Genomic DNA, 23,820 nt, shown 5'->3' with positions numbered 1-23,820 from the left:
GTTAGCTAGCTTAATATCTCCTTCAAAGGATGGTGAACTCTTTGGCACAATGCTCTTTGAATCAACTGAAAGACCAAATACTGAATTGGAGTCGTCAGCAGCCAGAATTAGCAAAAGATAGTCATCAGGAGGTACCTGGATAGGATTTGGGTTTCAGGTGCCACTCCTCAACCCTCAAACACATCCAGGTTCAGCGAAGTAACAATGTTTGGAATTTGAAGCACTCTTTATACTATGGATGGGAATCAAGATCAGATTAGATGGCCCAAAGGGGCATAAGCTACCTCTAAACTGTCCTGTGAACCCTGATAAAGAATGAGTCATGTAAATGTAATACATTTTCCAAAAGCACAGCAGTTTAAACTAGAATGGCACTCGGTAGAGCGCATACCTCCGCCAGGATGAACAGTTCACCTTTTGTATCCCACTGATTGGCCGGATCTGGATCTGGACCTGAACCAAAATCTAATCGGCTTGTTCTTTTCACCTACTCAACTCATCCACCAAGTTTTGTCATAATCCGTCCACAACTTTTTGAAATTCCCTGTTATATATAGTTTTTGGCCCCCATCTCTCAATGGTGAAGAATCACTTAAAAAAAAAATTAAGTCCAGATCCGGATATTCACCGAAATCGAATCGAATTGTCCTTGTCACACATTCAACCTCTCCACCAAATTTCGTCCAAATCCGTCCATAACCTTTTGGAGATATCCTGCTCACAAACAGACAAACAGTGGTGAAAGCATAACCTCCATCAACATTTGGCGATGGAGGTAACAATGCTCTAAAGGAAGAAGGGACAGACAGGCTTCAAAGTCAAAACACCTGAAAATTCTACCACGACATTAATTACCTGGAAACATAAAGGATGAATTGAGCATAACATTCAATGTGTGACTGAATAAAGAGGATGGTGGAATGAGCGGACAACTGACGAAAGAAGCAAATAAACCGAATGAAAAAGTACAACTGATGCAGGACTGTAAAATTGTACAAGAGTCCATAGAATGTTATCACAGCTGTGGCGGACACGTTGCGATTGGAGCAGTTCTGTTGTTTAAAAGAGGAAAGTTCTGCCAGCTCATGTCAAGCGGACAATTGTCCTGCATGGCATGAGCTGCTTTTCTGAAGGATAAATACTTCTGCGGGCGCTATTGATATGACAAGGTCCTTGGTGCTGCCACAACCAAGGAATTGCAATGATGTCTGCCACCTACAAACAGTTTAAGGAGGACATGAGCTGTACACTTCAGAATGATTATTTAATAGGTTCTGCCTACTATATGAGCTAATGAGCTCCAATGGGACCGAAACTTCAATGTTCTTGGTGCTATTAGGTAATGCAGTTGCCTATTACCACTGCTGCTGATGCTTGCCATTGGTGGATCGAGAAGAAGTTTCACTTTTTGGGTGAGTGGTTGTTGGGCAGCTGACATAATGTGTTGGTCCAGCAGGACCATCAATTATATTGTGGCAGAAATAGTGTCTTTAGCAAATTGTTACCTGGGTGGGTTGGTGAGCTTAAGGTAGTAGTGGAAGAATGCACCTTGGATGAGCAGGACGAGGTGCGTGGAGTAGTTGCTTTTGCTACACACCTCTGAATCTTAATCCCACTTTTGCTACAGAATGTGCTCACGTGCAATATAATGTTAGCATTACTGACATTCACAGGCTTGATTGGCTAAACTGCTGCCGGCTGGGTTGGTCTCCTGTTTCTGTCAATGAAAGCTTTGTTTTCAAGGTCATGTTCAAGTACGAAGTTAGGGGACTCCTGACAAGTGATGCATAACTCTCCACTTTTCATGTAATACACAGATCTGAAACAAACTTCTGAAATAACTTCTCACTAGTTGATGTGTACAATTATTACATTTACAAGCGATGGTAACTTGATGAATTGTGTTAGCCGCATATCTCTGTAGTTATGAAACTCGTATTGCACGTCCGTGCCATGCAAGATTCGTTTTAAGTTAACAGTTGGAGAATATCCTTAGGATTTCTGACTTAAAACCTGTCTGCTATCCCCATTTTGCTTTATGTATCAAACCTCTTCTTTCTGACCACACGATCTTTACCTCTGCCACCGAAGGAGGGCGGAGGTTATGTTTTCACCCCTGTCTGTTACTTGCGAAAAAAAATTCAACTATGTTGGTTGGTCGCATGTGTTATCCTGTCTTGTCTGCTTGTCTGTCTTTGTCTGTATGTCAATCGCCATCAGGTCACAATTTCAAACCGATCTTCACGAAACTTCAATAAATGGTAGAGTTGGTCATAAGCAAGAAGCCTATTGATTTTGAGGTCAAAAGATCAAAAGGTCAACATGGGCCAATTTTTTTAAATTGTCAATTTTCATCCGATTGACTTGAAATTTGAAGAGGATTTGCATATTTTGTCATTTACTTCAACCACCAATTATTTTTGAGGTCAACATAAGCATAGAGGTAAACATAGACCAAAGGTCAACAACTTAAGTGAGATTTCTGAAATCCTCAATTTTCATCCGATTGACTTGAAATTTGAACAGGATTTGCATATTTTGTCATTTAATTCAACCACCAATTATTTTTGAGGTCTAAAGGTCAACATAGGCTGAATTTCTAAAATAATCAATTTTCATCCGATTAACTTCAAATTTGAAGAGGATTTGTATATTTGGTCGTGAAATTCAACCACCAATCATTTTTGAGGTCTAAAGGTCAACATAGGCTGAATTTCTAAAATAATCAATTTTCATCCGATTGACTTCAAATTTGAAGAGGATTTCTATATTTGGTCATTAAATTCAACCACCAATTATTTTGGAGGTTAACATATGCCAGAAGGTCAACATAGGCCAATTTTTTAAAATTGTCAATTTTCATCCGATTGACTTGAAATTTCAAGAGGATTTGCATATTTTTTGGTCATTTAATTCAACCACCAATTATTTTTGAGGTCAACATATGCCAAAAAGTAAACATAGACCAAAGGTCAACAACTTAGGTGAGGTTTCTAAAATCCGATTGATTTAAAATTTGAACAGGATTTGCACATCAGGTCACTGAATTTAACCATCAATTATTTTTAAGGTCAAATTTGTTTCAGAGATTTCACAAGGATCGTGCTCTGCATTCTTTCTTGTTTGTCTGCCACGATGTCTTTCCTGTTTGTTTTTTGTATGCTAGCAGGTTATCTCAAAAAAGATATGGACGGATTGGGACAAAACTTGGTGGACAGGTTGGGAGTGTGACAAGGACGAAGTGAATCCATTGTGGTAAAGATCCAGATCTGGATACGTGAATTTTTTAAAGTCATTCTTCACCATTGAGATATGCAGGGCCAAAAACGATATATAGCATGATAGCTCTAAACATTATGGAAGAATTCGGCCAAAACTTGGTGGATGAGTTGGTTAGGTGACAATAACTAGGTGTTCAGATTTTGGTTAATGTCCGGATTTCAGATCCGGCCAATCATTGGGACACAAAATGTAATCTGATCAGACTGGCGGAGGTATGCTCTCTACCGAGTGCCGCTCTAGTCTTCTTCTTAATTCGCATGCAGCACAATGTCGCGGGTCAGCATCATTGGCTGAGGATGCCCATGGGATCTTTAACGTCGACCATCTAATGCCAGCAGATGTAACAACCAGTTTAACATCCATCCTAAGGATGACATTGATTAATCACCTGCCTGTGAAACACCACAATGACGGTCTATAGCTGGGATGGGATTCAAACCCAGGCCAGACGGTTTCAAGGCGAGCGATGACATGATGGCAATGGCTCAGTTGCTTCTATAAATAAATCATTACAATTATTATGTGAATCCTCATGTTTTTCTAATACAGTTTGTACTGTGTTGAAGCTGCAAGTTTAACAGCAACTTTTTCATCGGTTATTGTAGGCCTACTGGGTGTGGCGGTAAAGTTTTGTGTGCGTTTGCACATGCAAGTGTCATGTGGCCTTGGTTTGTGTCGGTAAACAGATACCGGTGACGTGCTGAAGGTGGTCACCTTGATGGGAAGTGGAGAGCAACTTTTCCTGGAAGAGCTACAAGTTTTCAAGGTTGAGCATAACACAACTACAGTCGTAACCTCCAAACCAAATATTACTACAGTGTTCAACACAGAAACCCAACACCATAACTTACCCCGTAAACCATGCCACTAATGAGCTACCAAACTCTCAGTGCAATATACGGAGTAAAGATACATTCAAACAAACAGTACTTTAACCTCCTCCCTTGTGAGCTGCAACCAGACAGTGAGCCGAGCAATGCCCAAGACATACCGCAGCACTGATTTGTAGCCTGAGAAAACATTCTTCACACGTAGGGCAGAGGTTGTATTTCCTCGATTTACTAAGCTTCGATTTGCAATAATACCCGGCAGGAAACGTTGCATTACACTCGCCAAAAGTTTGGGTTGAATGAAGCATATCGACGGATGAAATGTTTTCCTTTTCTAATTCCAGGGCACTGCCTTCAATAGCTCTGCCTTTCTCCTATTACTAAACGTTTGGAGTAACAGTATCTCCAGAGTCAAAATAACCAACGTTTTCAGAAAATATATACTGAATTCATCCCTTTCCTTTTTCAGGAACCTTCTGCGGTGCTGTCGATGGAAATATCACACAAATGGGTGAGGCTTGCTGATGTCCTGCATGTTAAAAAAGACAATGAATCGCAAATGTGAGAAACAGTGGGATACTTGGGAATGGGTTTAATGATGAAAACAGGCCTGGATCGGCATTTGTGGCTCGAGAGAGGTCTTCAGAAAAGATTTCTGTGGCTTCAGAAAAGATTTTCTTATAGATTACAACTGATGGAAAAAGAGGTGGAACGCCCGGCAATGAGAGAAACCGTTTCAGCAACATGGATCATGGTCCGAGCGCCGAGGACAAAGGCCACACCAAAGGCCTAGCTTAGTCCAACACCCACAAAGGACATTTTGAGCACAAATATCTTTTCCTTCTGTTTACCCAAGGAGAGTAATGCTTCACCTTTGCCCTGCTCCTTAAGAGGGCATGTTGCAGCTGCCCATGCATCTCGAATCTTCACCTCGATAGCCATCGGTCAAGGCGGCGATGACACGGCGTGACACGGAGATAGGTGCAATACCCCTGATCTCCCAGCTGCACCTATTGACCCAGCTTTACCCACAGCCTGTTGTAAGATAAGTGAATGGGAGTTTATGAAAGCCTGGAAATCTTCCTCAACTTGGCCCTATTGTGACGTCATTGATGATACAAGGTCAAAACTTGTACCTCAAATACAATTAGGCAACTGAATTTATCCGCCACGTAGGCTCAGTAGGCAACGCAACTGGGAAATGTTTCTCCACAAGTTGTCTGTGATCTTATCAATGGACTGGGCCTCTGCCGTCCCTGAACACATGCTTATCTCAAATGAGTCTTTTCCTGCTCAACTACGCAGTGAGGAGTGTCCATGAAATGAGGGAAGGGAAAAGGAATGAGGAAGTTGGTGGAGGAGAGGAGGGGCAATGATGATGGTGGTAGAGGGGTTTGGGGGATGGGTTGTGTGTGTACACTGTGGTTGCTCGATTTGCTGGAAGGGATTCATTACCAAAATGTGACGGCAGTGTGCAAGGGAAGCAAGCTGTTTTCCTGGAAATAAAAAGCAGGCTTGTTCTTCTTCTAATGTCAATACCAATCACAAAGTCAATAATGTCAATACCAATTGACAATAATTCTAATGTCAATACCAAAATTGATAAATTGATCGTCTGTTTGCCGTGTCGCGAGCAAGGCCTTTGCCGCGTTGCGAACGATTTGAAATCGAAGTTAAGTGATTGTTCCCATTTGTATTTTCGTTAAAACTGTATTTATTTATGGTGTTGTACGTATATTGTGTCCCGACGAAGATTTTTCGGTGCAAATCTTTCATACCTGTATTGAAAATCGTGTTAATTCGTGTCGTGTCTTGAGGCCTTGTACAGTGTGCACTGTACAACCTTGAGGCTTTGTTTTTCTCTCAGCGGTCCGTCGTTTGTGATCCAATAACTTTCGTTCTCTGTATTCCCAGTCTTTTCACCCATAGCCTACTTCCTTGTGTAAATCTCAACTCAAAAAAAAAACAAACAAAAAAAAAAACATTTCCTTCTCTGTTCTCATTCGTTTATTCATTCTTATTCGTTCGTTCGTTCTTCGACCACGTGTTTCTCCCCCATTTCCCCAGATAGTTTTCACTCATTAACCTTCAATGTTTACACTTTCCCCTCAAGTTATGTATTCCGTCATATTTTATAACACCTTTTTCTTCTTCTTCTTTAAAAGGCTGCTTTCGACTTGCTCACCAAATCAATTCATCCCCAAAAAAATATCCATCTCCTATAGTGCCTTTTTTCTACATTCCCTAAACTCTCCTGCACTCCATCCTCCATCCAGCGTCCTTAAACGTATTTTTAACTCGAAGGTCACAAGAAACTCATTTTGCAATAAATGTTCGTTTCCCATAAATCGTACACTTTCAAAAATCCAATCTCACCCCTCCCCTCCAAATCTTCCCCATAACCCCTCCCCTCCAAATCTTCCCCATCACCCCTCCCCTCCAAATCTTCCCCATCACCCATCCCTTTCAAATCTCCCCCCTTGCCCCCTCCCTCCTAAACTACCCCCTCACCCCTCCCCGCCAAGACACCCCCTCGCCCCTCCCCTCCTAGACTCCTGCCTCACCCCTCCCCTCCAAATCTCCCCCATATCCCATCCCTTTCAAATTCCTCCCCTTGTCCCTTCCCTCCCAAACTCCCCCCTCCCCCCTCCCCTTCAAATCTCCCCACCCTCATTGCTTCTCAATTTCCCCCCTCTCACTCCCCCTCCTCAAAGCGTCCTCCCCGCTTCTTCCCCCTTCAAACTCTCACCCCCATCTCCCCCAACCTTCTGCCTCGCTCTTCCCCTCCTCAAATAACACCTCATTGTGGCTCACCCAATCACCATCAAACCTTTTGTCCGCCCCATCCTTCCCTTTCTCCGAGCTATTCTGAAATCTCTGACACACCTTCAACAGCTCTCCCTACCTCTTCCACCTCTTCCACATCTTACCCTACCCCTCCTCCCCCCTGTTCTGTATCTGATGCTCCCCCTTCCTCTTCATTAACGGTATGGACCTCAAACATCCGGGGCCTTCGTTCAAACTTAACTGATCTCTCCATACAGGTTGCTTCTGTCAAACCAGACGTGATCTGCTTAACAGAAACATTCCTCCTTTATGATGTCTCTGATTCCATAGTATCTCTCCCGGGCTACTCCCTCCTCCGGTATGATAGACCTGAGCCTCGTCCTGGAGGCGGGGTTGCTATCTTTATCAAAAACTCTCTTCCTCACTCGCCCTGCACTGCACTCTCTCCACCTCACCCCCAGGAATACCTCTGGCTACGGCTTCCCCTTCGCTCCCACCTCTTGTTCATATATGTGTTGTACCGTCCACCAAACAGTGATGACTCCATCTACATCTCGCTGTCTGATGATATGGACCAACTTCTATCTACTCATCCCAACTCTCTCTTCCTCATATGTGGTGATTTCAACTGTCATCATGCCAGTTGGCTGGGTGTGGGTACCTCTCTCACCAGCCATGGCTCCTCAGCAAAGGACTTCTGCGACTCACTGGGACTGACACAATCTGTCAATTTCCCGACCCGGATCTCAGTCAACGGAACATCTTCTCTTCTGGACTTGGTTATGACTAACTTCCCTGAAAATGTCTGCTGCTCTTCTTCTGCTCCGATCGGATCATCTGATCATGTCCTTGTTAAAGTGGACATCTCTCTGACCATCCTCAGGGAGCCTGCTCAGCGTCGACGAGTCTGGCATTTCACTCAGGCCAACTGGCACGGTCTTCAAGCAGCCATCAATCATCTGGACTGGTCTCCCATCTCTACCACCTCTGACATCAACTCATCCTGGGAATTCTTCCAAAGTAAATTGCTCTCTCTCATGCACAGATTTATCCCATCTCGTCTTCAGTTGTCATACCCTTCCTCCCGTCCATGGTACACGGAATCTTGTGGTGAGGCTGTTGCCCAGAAACAACTTGCCTTCGTCTCCTGGAAAGCAAATCCAACGGAAAGAAATCTCATTTCCTTTCACAAAGCCCGAAACAAGTGTGTGTCCACCCTCAGGAGAGCCAGGAAACAATATCTCTCCGTTCTCAAGACCGAACTCTCTTATCTGTCTCCCTCTTCCAAATCCTGGTGGCGTCTGGTCAAATCCGTTTCTGGTGTTTGTTCCCCCTCCATCCCCTCCCTTACCTCAAACGGCTACACAGCTGACTCCGCACGTGAAAAAGCTGAATGCCTCAACTCTGTGTTTGCCTCTAAATCTTGTGTCCCAAACCCATCCCTCTCTGTACCCACCATACCCAGTCGTACCCTGCTGCTCCTGGACTCCGTGTCCTTTCCTCCTGACAAGGTGGAAAAGTTTCTGTCAACCCTCGACTCTGATTCTGCAACTGGACCCGACGGCATCAGCCCACGGGTCCTAAAATCCTGCCCTGCTGCTCTATCTCACCCTCTCTCTGTTCTCTTCACCCTCTCTTTTGCTCAAGGTCAACTGCCATCTGCTTGGAAATCAGCCAACATCACCGCTTTGCACAAAAAAGGTGCAAAAACAGATCCTAGCAACTACAGACCAATCAGCCTTCTCCCAATTATCAGCAAAGTCATGGAATCCATCATTGCTTCGGATATGAAATCTTTCCTCTTCTCCAATGGCTTGATCTCTGATCATCAATTTGGTTTCAGACCAGGTCACTCTACTCTGGACATGCTGCTTCTGCTGTCTCAACAATGGATGGAGGTCCTCAATGCCAAACAGGAAATTAGAGCTGTCTCCCTCGACATATCACGTGCCTTCGACACGGTCTGGCACCCCGCTCTGCTCACCAAACTCTCCTCCTTTGGTATCCATGGAAATCTCCACGCATGGCTGGCGGACTTCCTCTCTAGTCGTCGTCAACGTGTGGCCCTGAATGGGTTTCTCTCATCTCCTCTTCCTGTTCAGGCTGGAGTTCCCCAAGGCAGTGTTCTGGGCCCCGTGCTTTTTCTGGTCTTCATCAATGATCTCTCTGACTCTCTCGAAAATCCTCTCTATCTCTTTGCTGATGACTCCACTCTCTGCCGCTCCATTCCTCTTCCCTCAGATCGGCAGTCTGCTGCCTCCTCACTCTCTGAAGACCTGGACAAAATCACAGACTGGTCAAACAAGTGGAACATGTCTTTCAATCCTGACAAATCTCACACTCTTACTATGTCTCTCCGAAAAGATCGACTGGACAACCCTCCCATCTACTTTCTCAACAATCCTCTCCAAGAAGTTCTGTCGCTCAAGATTTTGGGTCTCACTATCTGCCATGATCTTTCTTGGGAAAACCACATTTCCAAGCTGGCCTCCAAAGCCAGTCGCCGACTGGGCATCCTCCGTCGTGCGAAGTCCTTCCTCGGCACACCTGAGCTCCTCACCACATACAAGGCTTTCATCCGCAGCTCAATGGAATACTGTTCTCCCCTATGGGCCGGTGCTCCTGCCTCACACCTAGCTCGGCTTCACGCTGTTGAAACCAAAGCTTTCAGAATTATTGGAATCTCCCGCGATGAAGCTATCTCTGAGGGCCTTTCACTCACTCACCGCAGGCAGGTAGGTGGTCTTTCTGTCTTCTACCGACTCCTCTCCGGCCTTGCACCCCCAGCTCTCTCTGTGCTCTGTCCCCCAAATATTCCTACAGGTCGCACAAGATCTGCCAGCAACCCTCTGATGGTTAAACTGCCGAAATCTCGGCTCTCTGCTCACCTTCACTCTTTCATTCCTCTTTTCTCCCGCCTCTGGAACAAACTCCCTCACTCCCTTCAATCCCACTCCTCCCTCCAGGTCTTTAAAACAGCTGTTCACCACCATCTCTTATCTTCCCCCATCCAAAACCTTGATCTTTTCTACCCCCGCTAATTCACCCCAGATCCACCTTGTTTGAAATTCCAACTTCTTTCCTGGAAGTCCTGGCAGTGTCCATATGTTTTATACCTCTCCCACCGCCCCCTTCCCATGCCCCCCCCCCCCCCAAAGCCCTCGCCCTCTCTCAGATCTCTCGATCTCTCGATGTCTCCATGTCTCTCGGTCCCTGCTCTCAAATGTTGTGTTTGTGTCCTTCCCCCTCTCTCCCCATCTTGTCTACCGCTCCCGATGTTATATGTTTTATGTGTCGGTTTGTCTTTCTGTGTGATTAATGTTCGCTCTTTCACGAGCCTCGATCTTGTATACAACAACAAAAAAAAAAAAAAAAAAAAATTTTTTTTTTTTTAAGTTTTCTATTCCTTAGATGAAGAATGCTCCCCATCCTGATTGGCGCTTGCTCTTTATGCAACAACGATGTTGAAGAGCGTTCCATTCCCCTATATCTGTGCTGTATCTTGTGATTGAACCCAGGCTCGAGAGATGTAAATTCTCACAGAACATTGCCCTTCCAATGCCCCGCTTTCCCTGCTTTCCTTGCTCGCCTTCTGTATCAACAATGTGCCTTCACCTTTGTCCATCCATACAAACTGTGTAATTTCCATGCTCTCTCTTCGTTTTAACTTTCTCCACCCTTCCGCACCTATGTGGCATAGAGCCAGCTGTATGTGGGTGGTCAGGCTGGTCTGGTCCAGCTCACCCTGCAACGTTGCACCTCCTATGGACAGACCTGCACTGACTGCTGTCTAGCTCGGGACCCATACTGTGCTTGGGACGGTGCCTCATGCATCCATGTTTTCCCATCATCTCAAAGGTAGTCGACGTGTGTCGAGACGGTGATGCAAAGATGGCAATGAGGGTGTGAGATGGGTAAAAAGATGCAATCGTGATGTTGGGGTGGCTTTTATTTCTCTTGTATGCTTGCGGGGGTTAAAGGAGGTAAATTGGGGAAAAAGGAGGTAAATTGGGGAAAAGGATAGTGTAGGCACGGGGAAAAGAGGTTGTGAGAAGAGATATGAGTGAGGGGAGATCAGAAACTTTAAGGGGAATGTATGCGGCATAATGCGAGGAGGTGTGGTTAAAATTCCAACAGGTAAAACAATTCACCTACCTAAGCAATAAACACCACTAATGTGGACAAGGTACAGATGAAAGATAGATGACCCAATGATGATGGTAACCTAATGATGGGAGTATTGTAGTGATACTGGCACAAGCCTGGAAAAGCGATTATAAGGATCAGAGCGTTGGGGATGATCAGGTAATGAGTGGCTGAAGAGCATCAATGTTCTCCTTTGAATTTCACAACAGGAGGTCATGGAAGCAAGATGTACAAAATGGAGACCCCAAGACTCAGTGCTGGGACCTGAATGAGAGTAAGTCTGAACAATACAAATATTAGAGTCTTGATGTAGGAACATGAGTACGTACATATGAACTCCCTAGATATTCGATACAATCAGCAGAGATGAGTTGGAGTGGAGGTGCACAGTGGGAAAAAGGTCTGAGTTTTTGGTGTGCTTGGGATTGCTCATGGGAAAAGGCCAAAGGGTGGTTGTGGGCAGGGAGAAGGGGGTGAGAGGGGCTGCCCTGGAAGTATATGTCATATACGTATGTCCTTTACCTCCAACCCTCCTATTATTTTTTGAAAAACTTTTTTTGAAACTACTTTCTGAGATTTCACCAAAGTCACTCGCGGGATAATTCTTTCCTTAAAGATCAGCAGTATCTTGAATATGCGGTACATTATACTGTAGGTAACCAAAAGTACGTTTAGCAGAGTGAGGACATTGTTGAATCGAATGGTGTAACAACCAAGGACATGATAAAAGTGAATGTTAGTTACCATAAAATAATGAATTTGTGAGCATTTCAAAGAAGTTTGCTTGTAATTTTCATGTCAGTACACAGTGGGTGAAGTCTCATCTGGTGGTTTAGTGGTGAAACACCCTGGCAGAAGCCTTTTCCTTTGGGCAAAGTCAAGTTTGTATCGTTCAAAATAATTTTGCGCTTCAAACCTCCGCCAGTCTGACTTCAAATATAATGTCAGACATCTCATATTTTGATGTTATAATTCCAGCTGTCCTTATCACACATTTAGTTTCTCTGTCAATGCGATAGTTCTTCCTTTTTCATAAAAAAAATTTTTCTCATTCACTTAGCCGTATAACATGTTTCAGGCTGATGAGCAAAGAGGGATATCAGTCGGGGAGCTTGTCCAATCGGATGGTGCACAGGTAGGGTTGTGCACACTTACCTACGAGCTGTCTAGCTTGGGTTTGATTCTTGACCCGACTATAACTTGTTGGATTGGAGCTTCGCAAAGAGGGTATTGCATCGAAAAGTGTGCGGCCCATCGGATGGATGGTAAACTGGATGAAACGTTTGCTAGCTATAGCTGGTGGATGCTCCAGATCCAATTAACGGTGTCTTTTGGGAAGAGTTGGAAGGTTATCACAAGCATCCTGAACAAATGACAAATTCATTCCCATGACGCTACTACTGGAAAGGCAAAGGCAAACTACCCAGCTTAATCCTTCCAATGAGATTCCTTTGGGAGCACGAAAACCTGCCTCCGGGCAGAGCACCGCAGACAGGAGGAGCTTGTAAATGTTCTTGGTTATGGAACCTCGCCCGACAGAGAGTAATGGATGTGCTTATCGAATGGGGAAAGCTGTTTAAATAATGCAGTCTCATTCCTTGCATCCTGAAGTGAGATTATCAATGTTTTCTATTGAATCTAGTGCCAGAAATAGGAAATGGAATATCTGTAAATTATGTTTTTTTAAACCCTATTTGTGATGATCATAGAGAGAAAGCGGTAAGTTACCGAAAATTCGTTGTGGTTTGCAAAGCGCATGCTGTGCTGTATTGTAACCACATTTAAGCAAACAAGCAAGTGCCGTCTGCTTTCTTATGGATGAGGACATTTGCCAGAAACGAGGGGGTGCTTTGGAGATGTCTGTGTACAGAAAGCCAAAACGCACACAAACAAAATGTTGGATTCCATGAGCCAGGAACGTCAGTGTGCTCACACTCTAACATCCCGGGTATGGACAGTGTTGTTATCCAGGAATGCCGCCACCAAGGAAATGAGGAGAGTGCAAGATATTTTGCTAGAGAATTGATATAACAGGAGCTGAGTTTGGGGAGGGGAATACTCCCAAGGATACACAAAAGGAACTCTGGCGCAGGAGGAGGCCATTCATCCCATCGAGCGTGCGCTGCACCAACCATAGTATCGTTACCCATCCACACACAGGCCAAAATCCCCATAACCCTCCATCTCGAATGCATTCAGGTACCTATCTAAATCCCATTTAAACTTGTCCAACCCCTCCATTGCAACTACCTTTCCAGGGAGATGATATAATGACTGTGGCCTCAGAAGAGCTTTTGACAGTGCAAAGATGCCAAAGTCAAATGCCGTCACGAAGCATATACAAAGCGAAACCAACGACTAGTTTATATATGTATCAAGAAAAAGAGAAATCAGAGATTGCAAACCCTCGCCAGGATGTATTTTCAGTGGTTTTTAAGGCTTTTGTGTTAAAACAAATATGGCGGCCGAACCACGTGACCGATGACGTAATCATTTTTTCTTTCTCCGCCAATTTATGCCTACATGACGCTCAAGAAATTTCATCTTGATCGGATGAAATTTTGTACTTGTCGAATTATGACGTCATAATGGAGGCACCTATGACATCATCATTCACAGATGTTATTGCACATGGAATGTTCTTTACAATGAGCCATGTCTCAAATTTTTCTATTCTGCGCTTTCAGAGATATAGAGGTGCAACGTTTTTCGGTTTTTCCAAGATGGCGGCCGAACCACGTGACCTATGACGTCATAATTATCATAAAAAATTATAGAGGTGGAGTTGCACCTATGGTGAAAATTTCCTGTCAATCGGAACAACGGTTGCAGAGAAAATCATATTTATTCGGTGCGGACAAACAGACAGACAGACAAACAGACAAACGGACTCAAATGCAATACCCACTCCTCTGGCGAGGGTAAATATACATACATATACATATTTTGTATTCTATTGTTCTGCCCAAAGACACGTCCTGTACTTCCGAAGCAGTTTCTTGACGAGTTATGCTGGGTGGTTTGCTGTTGCCTTCCCAGCATTAGTTACGGCAGGAGTTTGTCATTTGTTCAAGGTACCGACGATAGCTCACTGATTATTTGAGGACACCAAGGGATCTTCAGCGTCCACCAACTAATGCCGGAAGATGGGTCGCCAGTTTAATGCCCATCCAAAGGACATTGATGAATCACCCTGCCTGAGAAACTCCGGGATGACAGTTTATTGCTCTGTGGGGACTTGAACCCAGGCTAGACAACTTAGGGGCAAGTGTGCGTACGTCTCGGCCATCCTTTCAAGTTTTATTTTTCCAATACATATTATATACTTTGACCCAGAAATTACATTGTTTAATTGTATTGTAGAAGGAAGCATTCAACTCCACCATATCCTATCTTCCTAAGCTGGCATCCACCAATGATGGCTACACCTCTCCTCCCAGCTCAAACCTATGAATGTGATCCACCACCTCTTGTCTCACCACAAACCCCTGGAGTGCCATGCTTTGAAACCAATCCTTTCCCACCGCATCAACCTTCAAAAAAAACTGCTCCGGTACATTTCCTGACGCATCAGCTGACTGTTGAACGATTGTCATGTCATCCATGAATGCAAACATTCCTGGCAAGCTCTGACCTGGGTTGAGCTTAACTTCTTTGCCATATCTACTCGCAGCAGATATCAGAGACTCCATAACGGCAACCAGAACAAATAAAATAGGGGAGCTGGCACATCCCATCAGAATCCCTACTTCCAATATCTGCCATTCTATTATACAGGAGTGAAAACTACTTAAAAAACAGATGGAAATACGCCATCAGAAGATCCCTAAATCTTCCCGGACACCAAAATAAATCCATGGCATATCTGATCAAGGCATGCGGCACTGACCCACGTTGATTCCTCAAATCCAGCCATTCCACCGCAACATCCTTCCTTTGCCTCTTTGTCTCCTGTAACACTTGCCAGACCATTGCCGAGTGTTCAACGCATCCTGGTGATCCTGGCATTCCTGCCTTCTGCCAGAAACATCCACAAAAACATTCTCTCTGATGATGCATGAGAGCCGTCCCGCAAAGCCACCCATCAATATCTCACCATCGACATCGAGAAATGATGATGGTCTAAACTGTTTGAGCATCACAGCCTCCTCCTGGTTTTGGAATATGAACTCCTTTGGTCCTACTCCATCGATTACAACACGCAATGCTTTCACACCACCTGCAACGCCTACCATAGATACCGCATGATACCTCCACAACTCTTAAACACCTTATATGGTACCACGCTTGGTTCTGGAGCTGATGCCACCTGTGCCTTCCTCATAACTGCCTCAACCTTAGACATCTTCGGCTCCGACAAATCAAATGGAACACCTGGCTCTGTTGGTCTGTCTCACCAAATCTCCCATATCCTCCACCACCAGATCTAGACTGCTCCAGCAGGTCTCTTGTACATCAAAAGGGGTTCTTAAAGAACCTCATCCTCTTCCTCTCTCTGTCCTTCCTTCACTTCCTCACACTTTCTGCCCTTTTCAACCTCACTTTCGCTTGTATCCTCAATGCCTCAAATCCATTCCTCTTTCCTTCCACTGCCCTCTTCAAACCTTTGTTCAAGCTCCTCCGATACTTTCTGCGCTCCTGGATCTCGCTCTGCCTCCTTCTCAACTCGCTCAACACACTCCTTCATTCAAAATGTTAACCATGCACATTCAAACATCATTTCATTCATCTTCCTCAATATATCATTCACACCCACACCTAATCTATCCTGCCTGCTGACATTCCCTGGTGGATGTTCAACATCCCACGATACTTTTTGAAAAGAGTAAGCCATTGTATGCAATGACCTTGGCCAAGCTTAAATTCCTGCCCTGATATAAGAGGGTTGTGAGGGAAAGAGGCATCATATCAGAAGCAAACCAAGCGTCCTGGTGATTGAATAAGACTCAGATCAGGAATGTGATTGAATAATTACCACGTACTTCAACATTTGGATGCTTCTCCATCCAGGACAGAGCTGCTTGATAAACTATCTCACACCATCTACAAAATCAAGATTATATACACTGAATGACGAGAGAGGTGTGACTACTACATTGCGTACCATTTGCAGAATGGAATGCATTGCAGCGACTCTCACCGTCACTGCTTCAATAACTCCTCCCTGTCTTACGACTTGCGGCGCCATTAGGGATAACCGCAGGAGCAACATAATCCTGGGAAGCACACAATGTCAGTCCACTTTATGTAATACAAGATGGTATTCATAGAATACTTACCCTGCGCAGTCAACTTGTTGTGGGCCAACTCTTCTGTTTTTGAACATATTTTTTCTTTGATCCAATATGGCTGCCAGACCACGTGAGCCATGGCATCATAAATTTATATTCTCTAATATAATTGTTGCATAGATCACGCTCAATACATTTCAAACTGATCAGACTAAGCGTTTTCCCTGTCGAATTATGACGTCATAATTATGGCACCAATGACGTCATCGTTAACAACACCTATTCCCCGTATGGAGTTCTTTACAATGAGCCATGTTTAAATTTTTTCCATGCAGCGGTTTTGGAGAAATAGAGGTGCAACGTTTTTCGGTTTATCCAAGATGGCGCCTGTACCACATAACCTATGACGTCATGATTATTAAAATATTCTAAAGAAGGAGGCGCTCCTATGGTGAAAATTTCGTGTCCATCAGACGAACAGTTGCTGAAAAAATTATCAATGATCAGATGGAAGTGTTGTATTTGTCGAATGACGTCATAACGAAGGCACCGATGACATCATCATTAACGTATCTTATTCCCCATGGGGGTTAGTTTACAATCAGCCAGGTCTCAATTTTGTCCATGGAGTGATTTCAGAGATATAGAGGTGCGAAGTTTTTCCAAGATGGCGCCTGTACTACGTGACCTATGACGTCATAATAATCATTAAAATATTCCACAGGAGGAGGCCCTCCTAAGGTGAAAATTTCATATCAATCGGACCAACGGTTGCCGAGAAAATGATTTTTTTTTAAATGCCGATACTGACGGCACACGTACGTAACTGAATGCTTAACCCCGTTTTCGCTTCGCGAGCACAGGGTAATAACATCTTGGCTTTTATGTAAATTACAGCTATCATAGCTGTATCAAGATCATGGAATGTCTGACCAAGAAACAAAGCAGTAAAATGATCCTCGCAAAGACTGAAGAGAAGGGCTGGGCTATCAGTATCTTCTCAGGGGAAATTGGGATCATGGGTACCAAACCAATGCTGCATGGGACCGGAGCTACCCACATCCTACAAGTAAATGAAGAAAAAAAATTCGGGTTTTGGGGTTGAAGGGAAATTAATGAGAAAGAATAAACACACATTCCAATCCACATTAGTGTGGCAAACACTCTAATCACGTGGTTACAGCAATATTCTTTCATCCGTACTTTCAGACTTAAAGTAGTCCTTACGAGTATCAGTCCGAGTCAAACTGGAGTGGAGTCGAACGCGTTCCATCAAAATTCCCCAAGTTTCCCACATAAAGCAAAGGTAAAACATAGGGGCAATACCCCTGGTGCTCACCTGGTAGTATAAACAGTATACTGCACTGACTAAAGGTATTTTAAACCAATTTCAATGGTTGCTAGAAGACAGGGCAGCATGTAGAATCATACCAACATAATCATAAGACTTTAAATAAACAACCAAAAAAATACCTATTTTGGGGGGCAAACCCCTCCTCCCCCAACCCCATATACCGCCTAAGACCCCAATGTTTCTAATGCCTTGAACAAACATTGGTACATCAGGGATGATTAAGGTTGTGGTGAAGTTTCATCGAAATTGCGTGTGTAGTTTCTCGCAAATACCTATTTTGGGGGGCAACCCCCTGTAGACACTCAAAGGGGCAGATTTTTTTTAATGCCGTGAACAAACTTTGGTACACCATGGGTGGTGAAACTTGTGGTCAAGTTTCATCAAAATCGTGTGTGTAGTTTCTAAGAAAGTAAATACCTATTTTGGGGGGCAATCCCCCATAGACCTCCAAAGGGGCAGATTTTTTTTAATGCCGTGAACAAACTTTGGTACATCACGGGTGGTGAATGTTGTGGTAAAGTTTCATCGAAATTGTGTGTGTAGTTTCAGAGGAAAAAGCAAATTCCTATTTTGGGGGGTCAAACCTGGATCCACTTTGACCCCCAGTAACCCCCCTTAGACCCTGATTTTTTTTAATGCCGTGAACAAACTTTAGTCACAACACAACAATTATCATTTGTGGAAAATTTGATCGCAATCCCATCAGCGGTTTCGGAGAAGAAGTTTCAAGTGTTTACGGACGGACTGACGGGTGGACGACGCGCCATCGCATAAACTCCCCTGAACTTCGTTCCAGGTGAGCTAAAAATGGCAAAAGGTTTCGCCAGGAATGACCGAATATCAAAGCTTGAGCCATGAACCAGGGGTCAAATCCAACACTCATTACATATTTCATGCGTCTCCCAATGTTGATTTCATATATAAAGTTTCATGAAAAAACGTTTGAAAATATGCACATAATTGCATATTTTTGGTACATCCACATAATTGCACATAATTGTTTGGTACATCCACATAATTGCACATAATTGTTTGGTACATCCACATAATTGCATATTTTTGGTACATCCACATAATTGCATATTTTTGGTACATCCACATAATTGCACATAATTGTTTGGTAGATCCACATAATTGTTTGGTACATCCACATAATTGCATATTTTTGGTACATCCACATAATTGCACATAATTGTTTGGTACATCCACATAATTGCATATTTTTGGTACATCCACATAATTGCACATAATTGTTTGGTACATCCACATAATTGCATATTTTTGGTACATCCACATAATTGCACATAATTGTTTGGTACATCCACATAATTGCATATTTTTGGTACTGTTACGTATTCCTCCCGGTGACTACCTGGTCTCGGTGACCCCCGGACCGTGAGAGGAACTCCGCCAGAAAGATATATTATTTCTACGCTTTCGTAACGCAATCAATATGAATTCCAGTCAATAAGAAAACCCCACACCAAGGATCCAGAGTAAGCAATAATATATTCCCCCAAGGAATCAACAATCAACAACCATCAACAATCCACAATCAACAATTATAAGAAAACCCCACACCAAGGATCCAGAGTAAGCAATAATCTATTCCCCCAAGGAATCAACAATCAACAACCATCAACAATCAACAATCAATCCCCGAGATGATTAAGATGGCCATCTTATATATGTGTGTCTCCTTTCCCCACTCCCGACCCCTTGGGTACTCACGACCCTTTTGGTCTTTGTCCCTCACAATGTCTCTGGGCCCCTCCTGAACAAGGTTATGGTCGGCTTCGCCGCACACGGGCGGTTGAACGAACCCTGGGCGGACGTGCTTCCACCGGGCACGTACCGTACCGGGAACCACGGCTGCAGCGCACACCTCCTGGCCAAGCCAAGCGGGCAAAGCAAGCGCCGCTTGCAACGCGCGCGAGGCCCCAAAGTGCGACCCGTACGCGTCCTTGTAGACGGTGCGGCGAACTGTGCCGGACGCTGGGTCTGTGCACGGCCCCACGGCAACTTGACGTGTCAAAAGGGTAGTTACACGTCCCGGTAACTCCTCTCGCCAGACGGGCTTGGGAACGCAGCTTTTCCACGCTCCTCAATATCGATCCCAACTCTCGTCGGAGCTGGGCGAGGAAGAAGAAGAATCGTCGCTTCTCCCGGACCTCGTGTCTTTTCTTCTTCCGTTTCCGGTCTCCTTTTTCCCAGAAGGGCTCCTGACCCTTTAATCACAACAACCCTTAATCGACTACACATTGATAAGCAAAGACCTGAATAGTAATTCACATACATTCACATAAATATGTAACACTGCCCCCCTTCAAGAAAGAAAGTTTGAACCCAGCGAAAACTTTCTTTGCCGGCCAACTTGGATAAACAAACCAGATAACTCACCCCCCCCCCCCCCCAACTCATCAGTTCCCCCCGGGCACAGTCATCACTTAAAAATAAAGCAACAAAATTTCACACAATCCCCTAGATTAATTCCCTCTGGACCAAGCGTCAACCACTTCTAGTTTCTCTTGACTGACGGTTAAGAGGTGGTGACCAAAGCCCCCAAATTTAAACCTCTCTATAGCACTTTTTCGGGAGGCCCAGCGGAGTATTCCCTACATGGACGCCTTAAGGAATGTGGAGTTCACGGTTAGTCCGGGGAGGAAAGTTCATTACATGGATGCCTTTAAGAACGGGGAGTTCACGGTTAGTCCGTGCAGGAAAGTTCACTACCTGGACGCCTTTAAGAACGTGGCGTTCACGGTTAGTCCGTGTAGGAGCCCCGGCTCGGCGGCTCCCCCGTATATATAGTGCTTCAACTTCTCCAGACTCCTAACAGTTACGGTGGGACCACTTGTCCCAGCCGTTACCTGACTGGCGGTCTCCTTCTCGGCCAGTGCTCTGACATTCATTTTTTCGGGAGGTGCCGTAACTCTGGGGTGCCTCCATAGTAATATCGGCTGCTGCCAACCCCAAAACTACTGCCAAGTTGTCCTCTTCTGTAGACCTCTCGACGCCTACGAAATGCCTTCCCTACTGTTATGGTCCGACCCTCCAAATCCTTACCATTCCAATTCTTCTCTGCCTCCCTGGCGTCTCTTGTGCTTGCAAACGTGACAAAGCCGAACCCTCTTGACCGTTGCGTTTCCCTGTCTTTTACCACCCGCACTTCCACCAGCGGCCCATATCTGTTGAAGACAGAGGTCAGAACTTCTTCCTCTGTGTTGAAGTTCAGTCCCCCTACAAATAACTTGGAACTTTTGTCGCCATCCCGAGCTGGTGGGGTGTTATTTTCCCTGCTGTGCTCTTTACCAACCCTCGGGTTACCATAAATTTGCCCCCCGGCCAAATCATTCCCAATAATCACAGATACTCCCTCTACAGGAAGCGTGGCTTGTAAACTGACGGTGACCGGTCCTGACACCAAATCGGATTCCAAATGGATGACATGAAGTGGGGCACTAACACAGCCACCGATCCCTTGTAACCGAACACTATCACCCGTTGCGGTACTCTTTGACAATGGCAAAATGCCTTCAAGCATCAAGGATTGATCGGCTCCTGTGTCCCTCAAAACCCTAACCGGTCTTGGGTTAGTCAAGTCTCCCTTGAGTGAGACCAACCCCTCATAAATAAATGGTCGGTAACTCTTCTGTGGGCGATTTCTTACGCTTGCCATCGCATTCGGAGTGGTAATAATCGGACTCCGCTCTGGGTCTTCCCTTTTCATGCGGTAACAACTGGACATCAAGTGTCCAGGTTTCTTACAAAAAGCGCAAGTAGGCCCGGAGGAAAAACTCGTGGTCTGCCTCGGGGCCCCCGAAATATAAGTTTGTCTTGGGCCCGCAGCCCTCTGATTTCGAACAGGTGGGGTATCCGCGTTGTCCCCATAATCCTCTCGAGGCCGCCGCCATGTATTGTCGTTCTCCGCACCTGCTGTTCCCCACCTCCCCTGCGGAGATCTAGGCGAGGAGTTAGGTTCGTGGACCCCTATCCGGTGTGTTAAGGCATAATCATCTGCCATGGTGGCTGCGTCCCACAACTTCGGTACTTTCTTTTCCTGCAGGTACACTTTGATGTCCTCATGGACACACTGTTGAAATTCCTCCACCAGGATCAAGTCACGCAATGTTTCGAAGTCTTTCCCGACTCCTTTTGACTCACACCACCGATCAAACATGTTTTCTTTCACTCTGGCAAACTCCACATGTGTCTCACTCTCCCTCTTCCTGGCATTCCTGAATTTTTGCCGGTAAGCTTCCGGAACCAACTCATAGGCTTTGAGGATGTGCTTCTTCAATACCTCATAATCTGCACATTGGTCCATTGGTAGTGCCGAATAAATCTCTTGAGCTTTTCCCACCAGCACACTTTGTACTAGTATGGTCCAGGCCTCCTCCGGCCAGTTTAACTGTCGAGCCACTTTCTCAAAGTGCGGAAAAAATTTAGCGACTTCCTTTTCACTGAAGGGTGGAACCAGCCTCACATGTCTGCCCACATCCCAGGTGTTCTGGCTAGGTGTCGACCCCGTCAGCAAGGGTGGTACCTCTCCCCGTTCTCTCATTAACTCCAGCTCCTTGAATTTAATTTCTTGCTGAAGCGCCATGTCACGTTCCTTCAATTCCCTTTCCGCTTTTCTCTCCTCTGCTTCGAGTTCCCTTGCAGCTCTCCTCTCCTCTGCTTCTGCTTTCCTTTCCTCTGCTTTCATCCTTTCTAACCTTTCCTGGAGTTCTCGTTCCACTCTCCTTTCTTCTTCTGCTCTTTCCTTTTCTGCTTTCCTTTCTTCTTCTGCTAACCTTTCCTGGAGTTCTCGTTCCACGCTCCTTTCCTCTGCTTGTTTCTCTTCTCTCCTCTCTTCTGCTTTCCTTTCTTCTTCTTTTAACCTTTCCTGGAGTTCTCGTTCCACTCTCCTTTCCTCTGCTTGTTTCTCTTCTCTCCTCTCTTCTGCTTTCCTTTCTTCTTCTTTGATCCGTTCCTGGCTCCGTAATTGCAACTCCAGTTTCCGGAGCTCAACGTCTTCTGGTTCTTCGGGTAGCCACTGCCAGGCTAACTCGTCCCATGTTCCTAATCCCACCATAGACTGTATCACCGTGGTCTGCAACTCTGCCTTCCTCAAATTAGTTCGGACCTCCAAGTTAAAATGTTTGGCCAATTTCAAGAGGTCCGACTTTAGTTACGCTCGGAACTGTGCCTCACTCGGGGTTACCGCAAAGTTCTGTGCCACAAACGCCATGGTGCCTATCGTTAACACCTGTTAACCTTCACCCAAGACTTTACCCCACTTTCCCCAAAAATTTACCAATTAATACTTAATTAATAAATTTTAATTAATAAAAATATTATTTTATACAATTTTAGATCCTGGACGTAGACCCAATTGCGAATCCGCAAATCGTAATTTGGACGAGCCCCCAATTCTGTTACGTATTCCTCCCGGTGACTACCTGGTCTCGGTGACCCCCGGACCGTGAGAGGAACTCCGCCAGAAAGATATATTATTTCTACGCTTTCGTAACGCAATCAATATGAATTCCAGTCAATAAGAAAACCCCACACCAAGGATCCAGAGTAAGCAATAATATATTCCCCCAAGGAATCAACAATCAACAACCATCAACAATCCACAATCAACAATTATAAGAAAACCCCACACCAAGGATCCAGAGTAAGCAATAATCTATTCCCCCAAGGAATCAACAATCAACAACCATCAACAATCCACAATCAACAATCAATCCCCGAGATGATTAAGATGGCCATCTTATATATGTGTGTCTCCTTTCCCCACTCCCGACCCCTTGGGTACTCACGACCCCTTTGGTCTTTGTCCCTCACAATGTCTCTGGGCCCCTCCTGAACAAGGTTATGGTCGGCTTCGCCGCACACGGGCGGTTGAACGAACCCCGGGCGGACGTGCTTCCACCGGGCACGTACCGTACCGGGAACCACGGCTGCAGCGCACACCTCCTGGCCAAGCCAAGTGGGCAAAGCAAGCGCCGCTTGCAACGCGCGCGAGGCCCCAAAGTGCGACCCGTACGCGTCCTTGTAGACGGTGCGGCGAACTGTGCCGGACGCTGGGTCTGTGCACGGCCCCACGGCAACTTGACGTGTCAAAAGGGTAGTTACACGTCCCGGTAACTCCTCTCGCCAGACGGGCTTGGGAACGCAGCTTTTCCACGCTCCTCAATAT

The 23,820-nt window shown here is 45.1% G+C and overlaps 1 protein-coding gene across 3 annotated transcripts in view; it reads left to right on the top strand.

Annotated features, from left to right (window-relative positions):
• Positions 1 to 23,820, top strand: part of LOC137437053 (semaphorin-3D) — a 191,053-nt gene that overhangs the window by 142,976 nt on the left and 24,257 nt on the right. For all 3 annotated transcript variants that reach the window (XR_013625010.1, XM_068131382.2, XM_068131381.2), the window contains exons 13-16: positions 3,969 to 4,048; positions 4,582 to 4,623; positions 10,600 to 10,757; positions 11,255 to 11,319. Coding sequence is in view for 2 of the 3 variants with exons in the window: in XM_068131382.2 (XP_067987483.2) it covers positions 3,969 to 4,048; positions 4,582 to 4,623; positions 10,600 to 10,757; positions 11,255 to 11,319 (345 nt within the window). In the remaining variant the exon portion in view is untranslated. The remainder of the gene's footprint in view (positions 1 to 3,968; positions 4,049 to 4,581; positions 4,624 to 10,599; positions 10,758 to 11,254; positions 11,320 to 23,820) is intronic.

Source organism: Myxine glutinosa, chromosome 11, assembly GCF_964187855.1.
Source record: "Myxine glutinosa chromosome 11, kmMyxGlut1.1, whole genome shotgun sequence".
NCBI lineage: Eukaryota > Metazoa > Chordata > Myxini > Myxiniformes > Myxinidae > Myxine > Myxine glutinosa.
The sequence above is the reverse complement of the archived record's forward strand: the minus strand, read 5'-3'. Positions and strand labels throughout refer to the sequence as shown.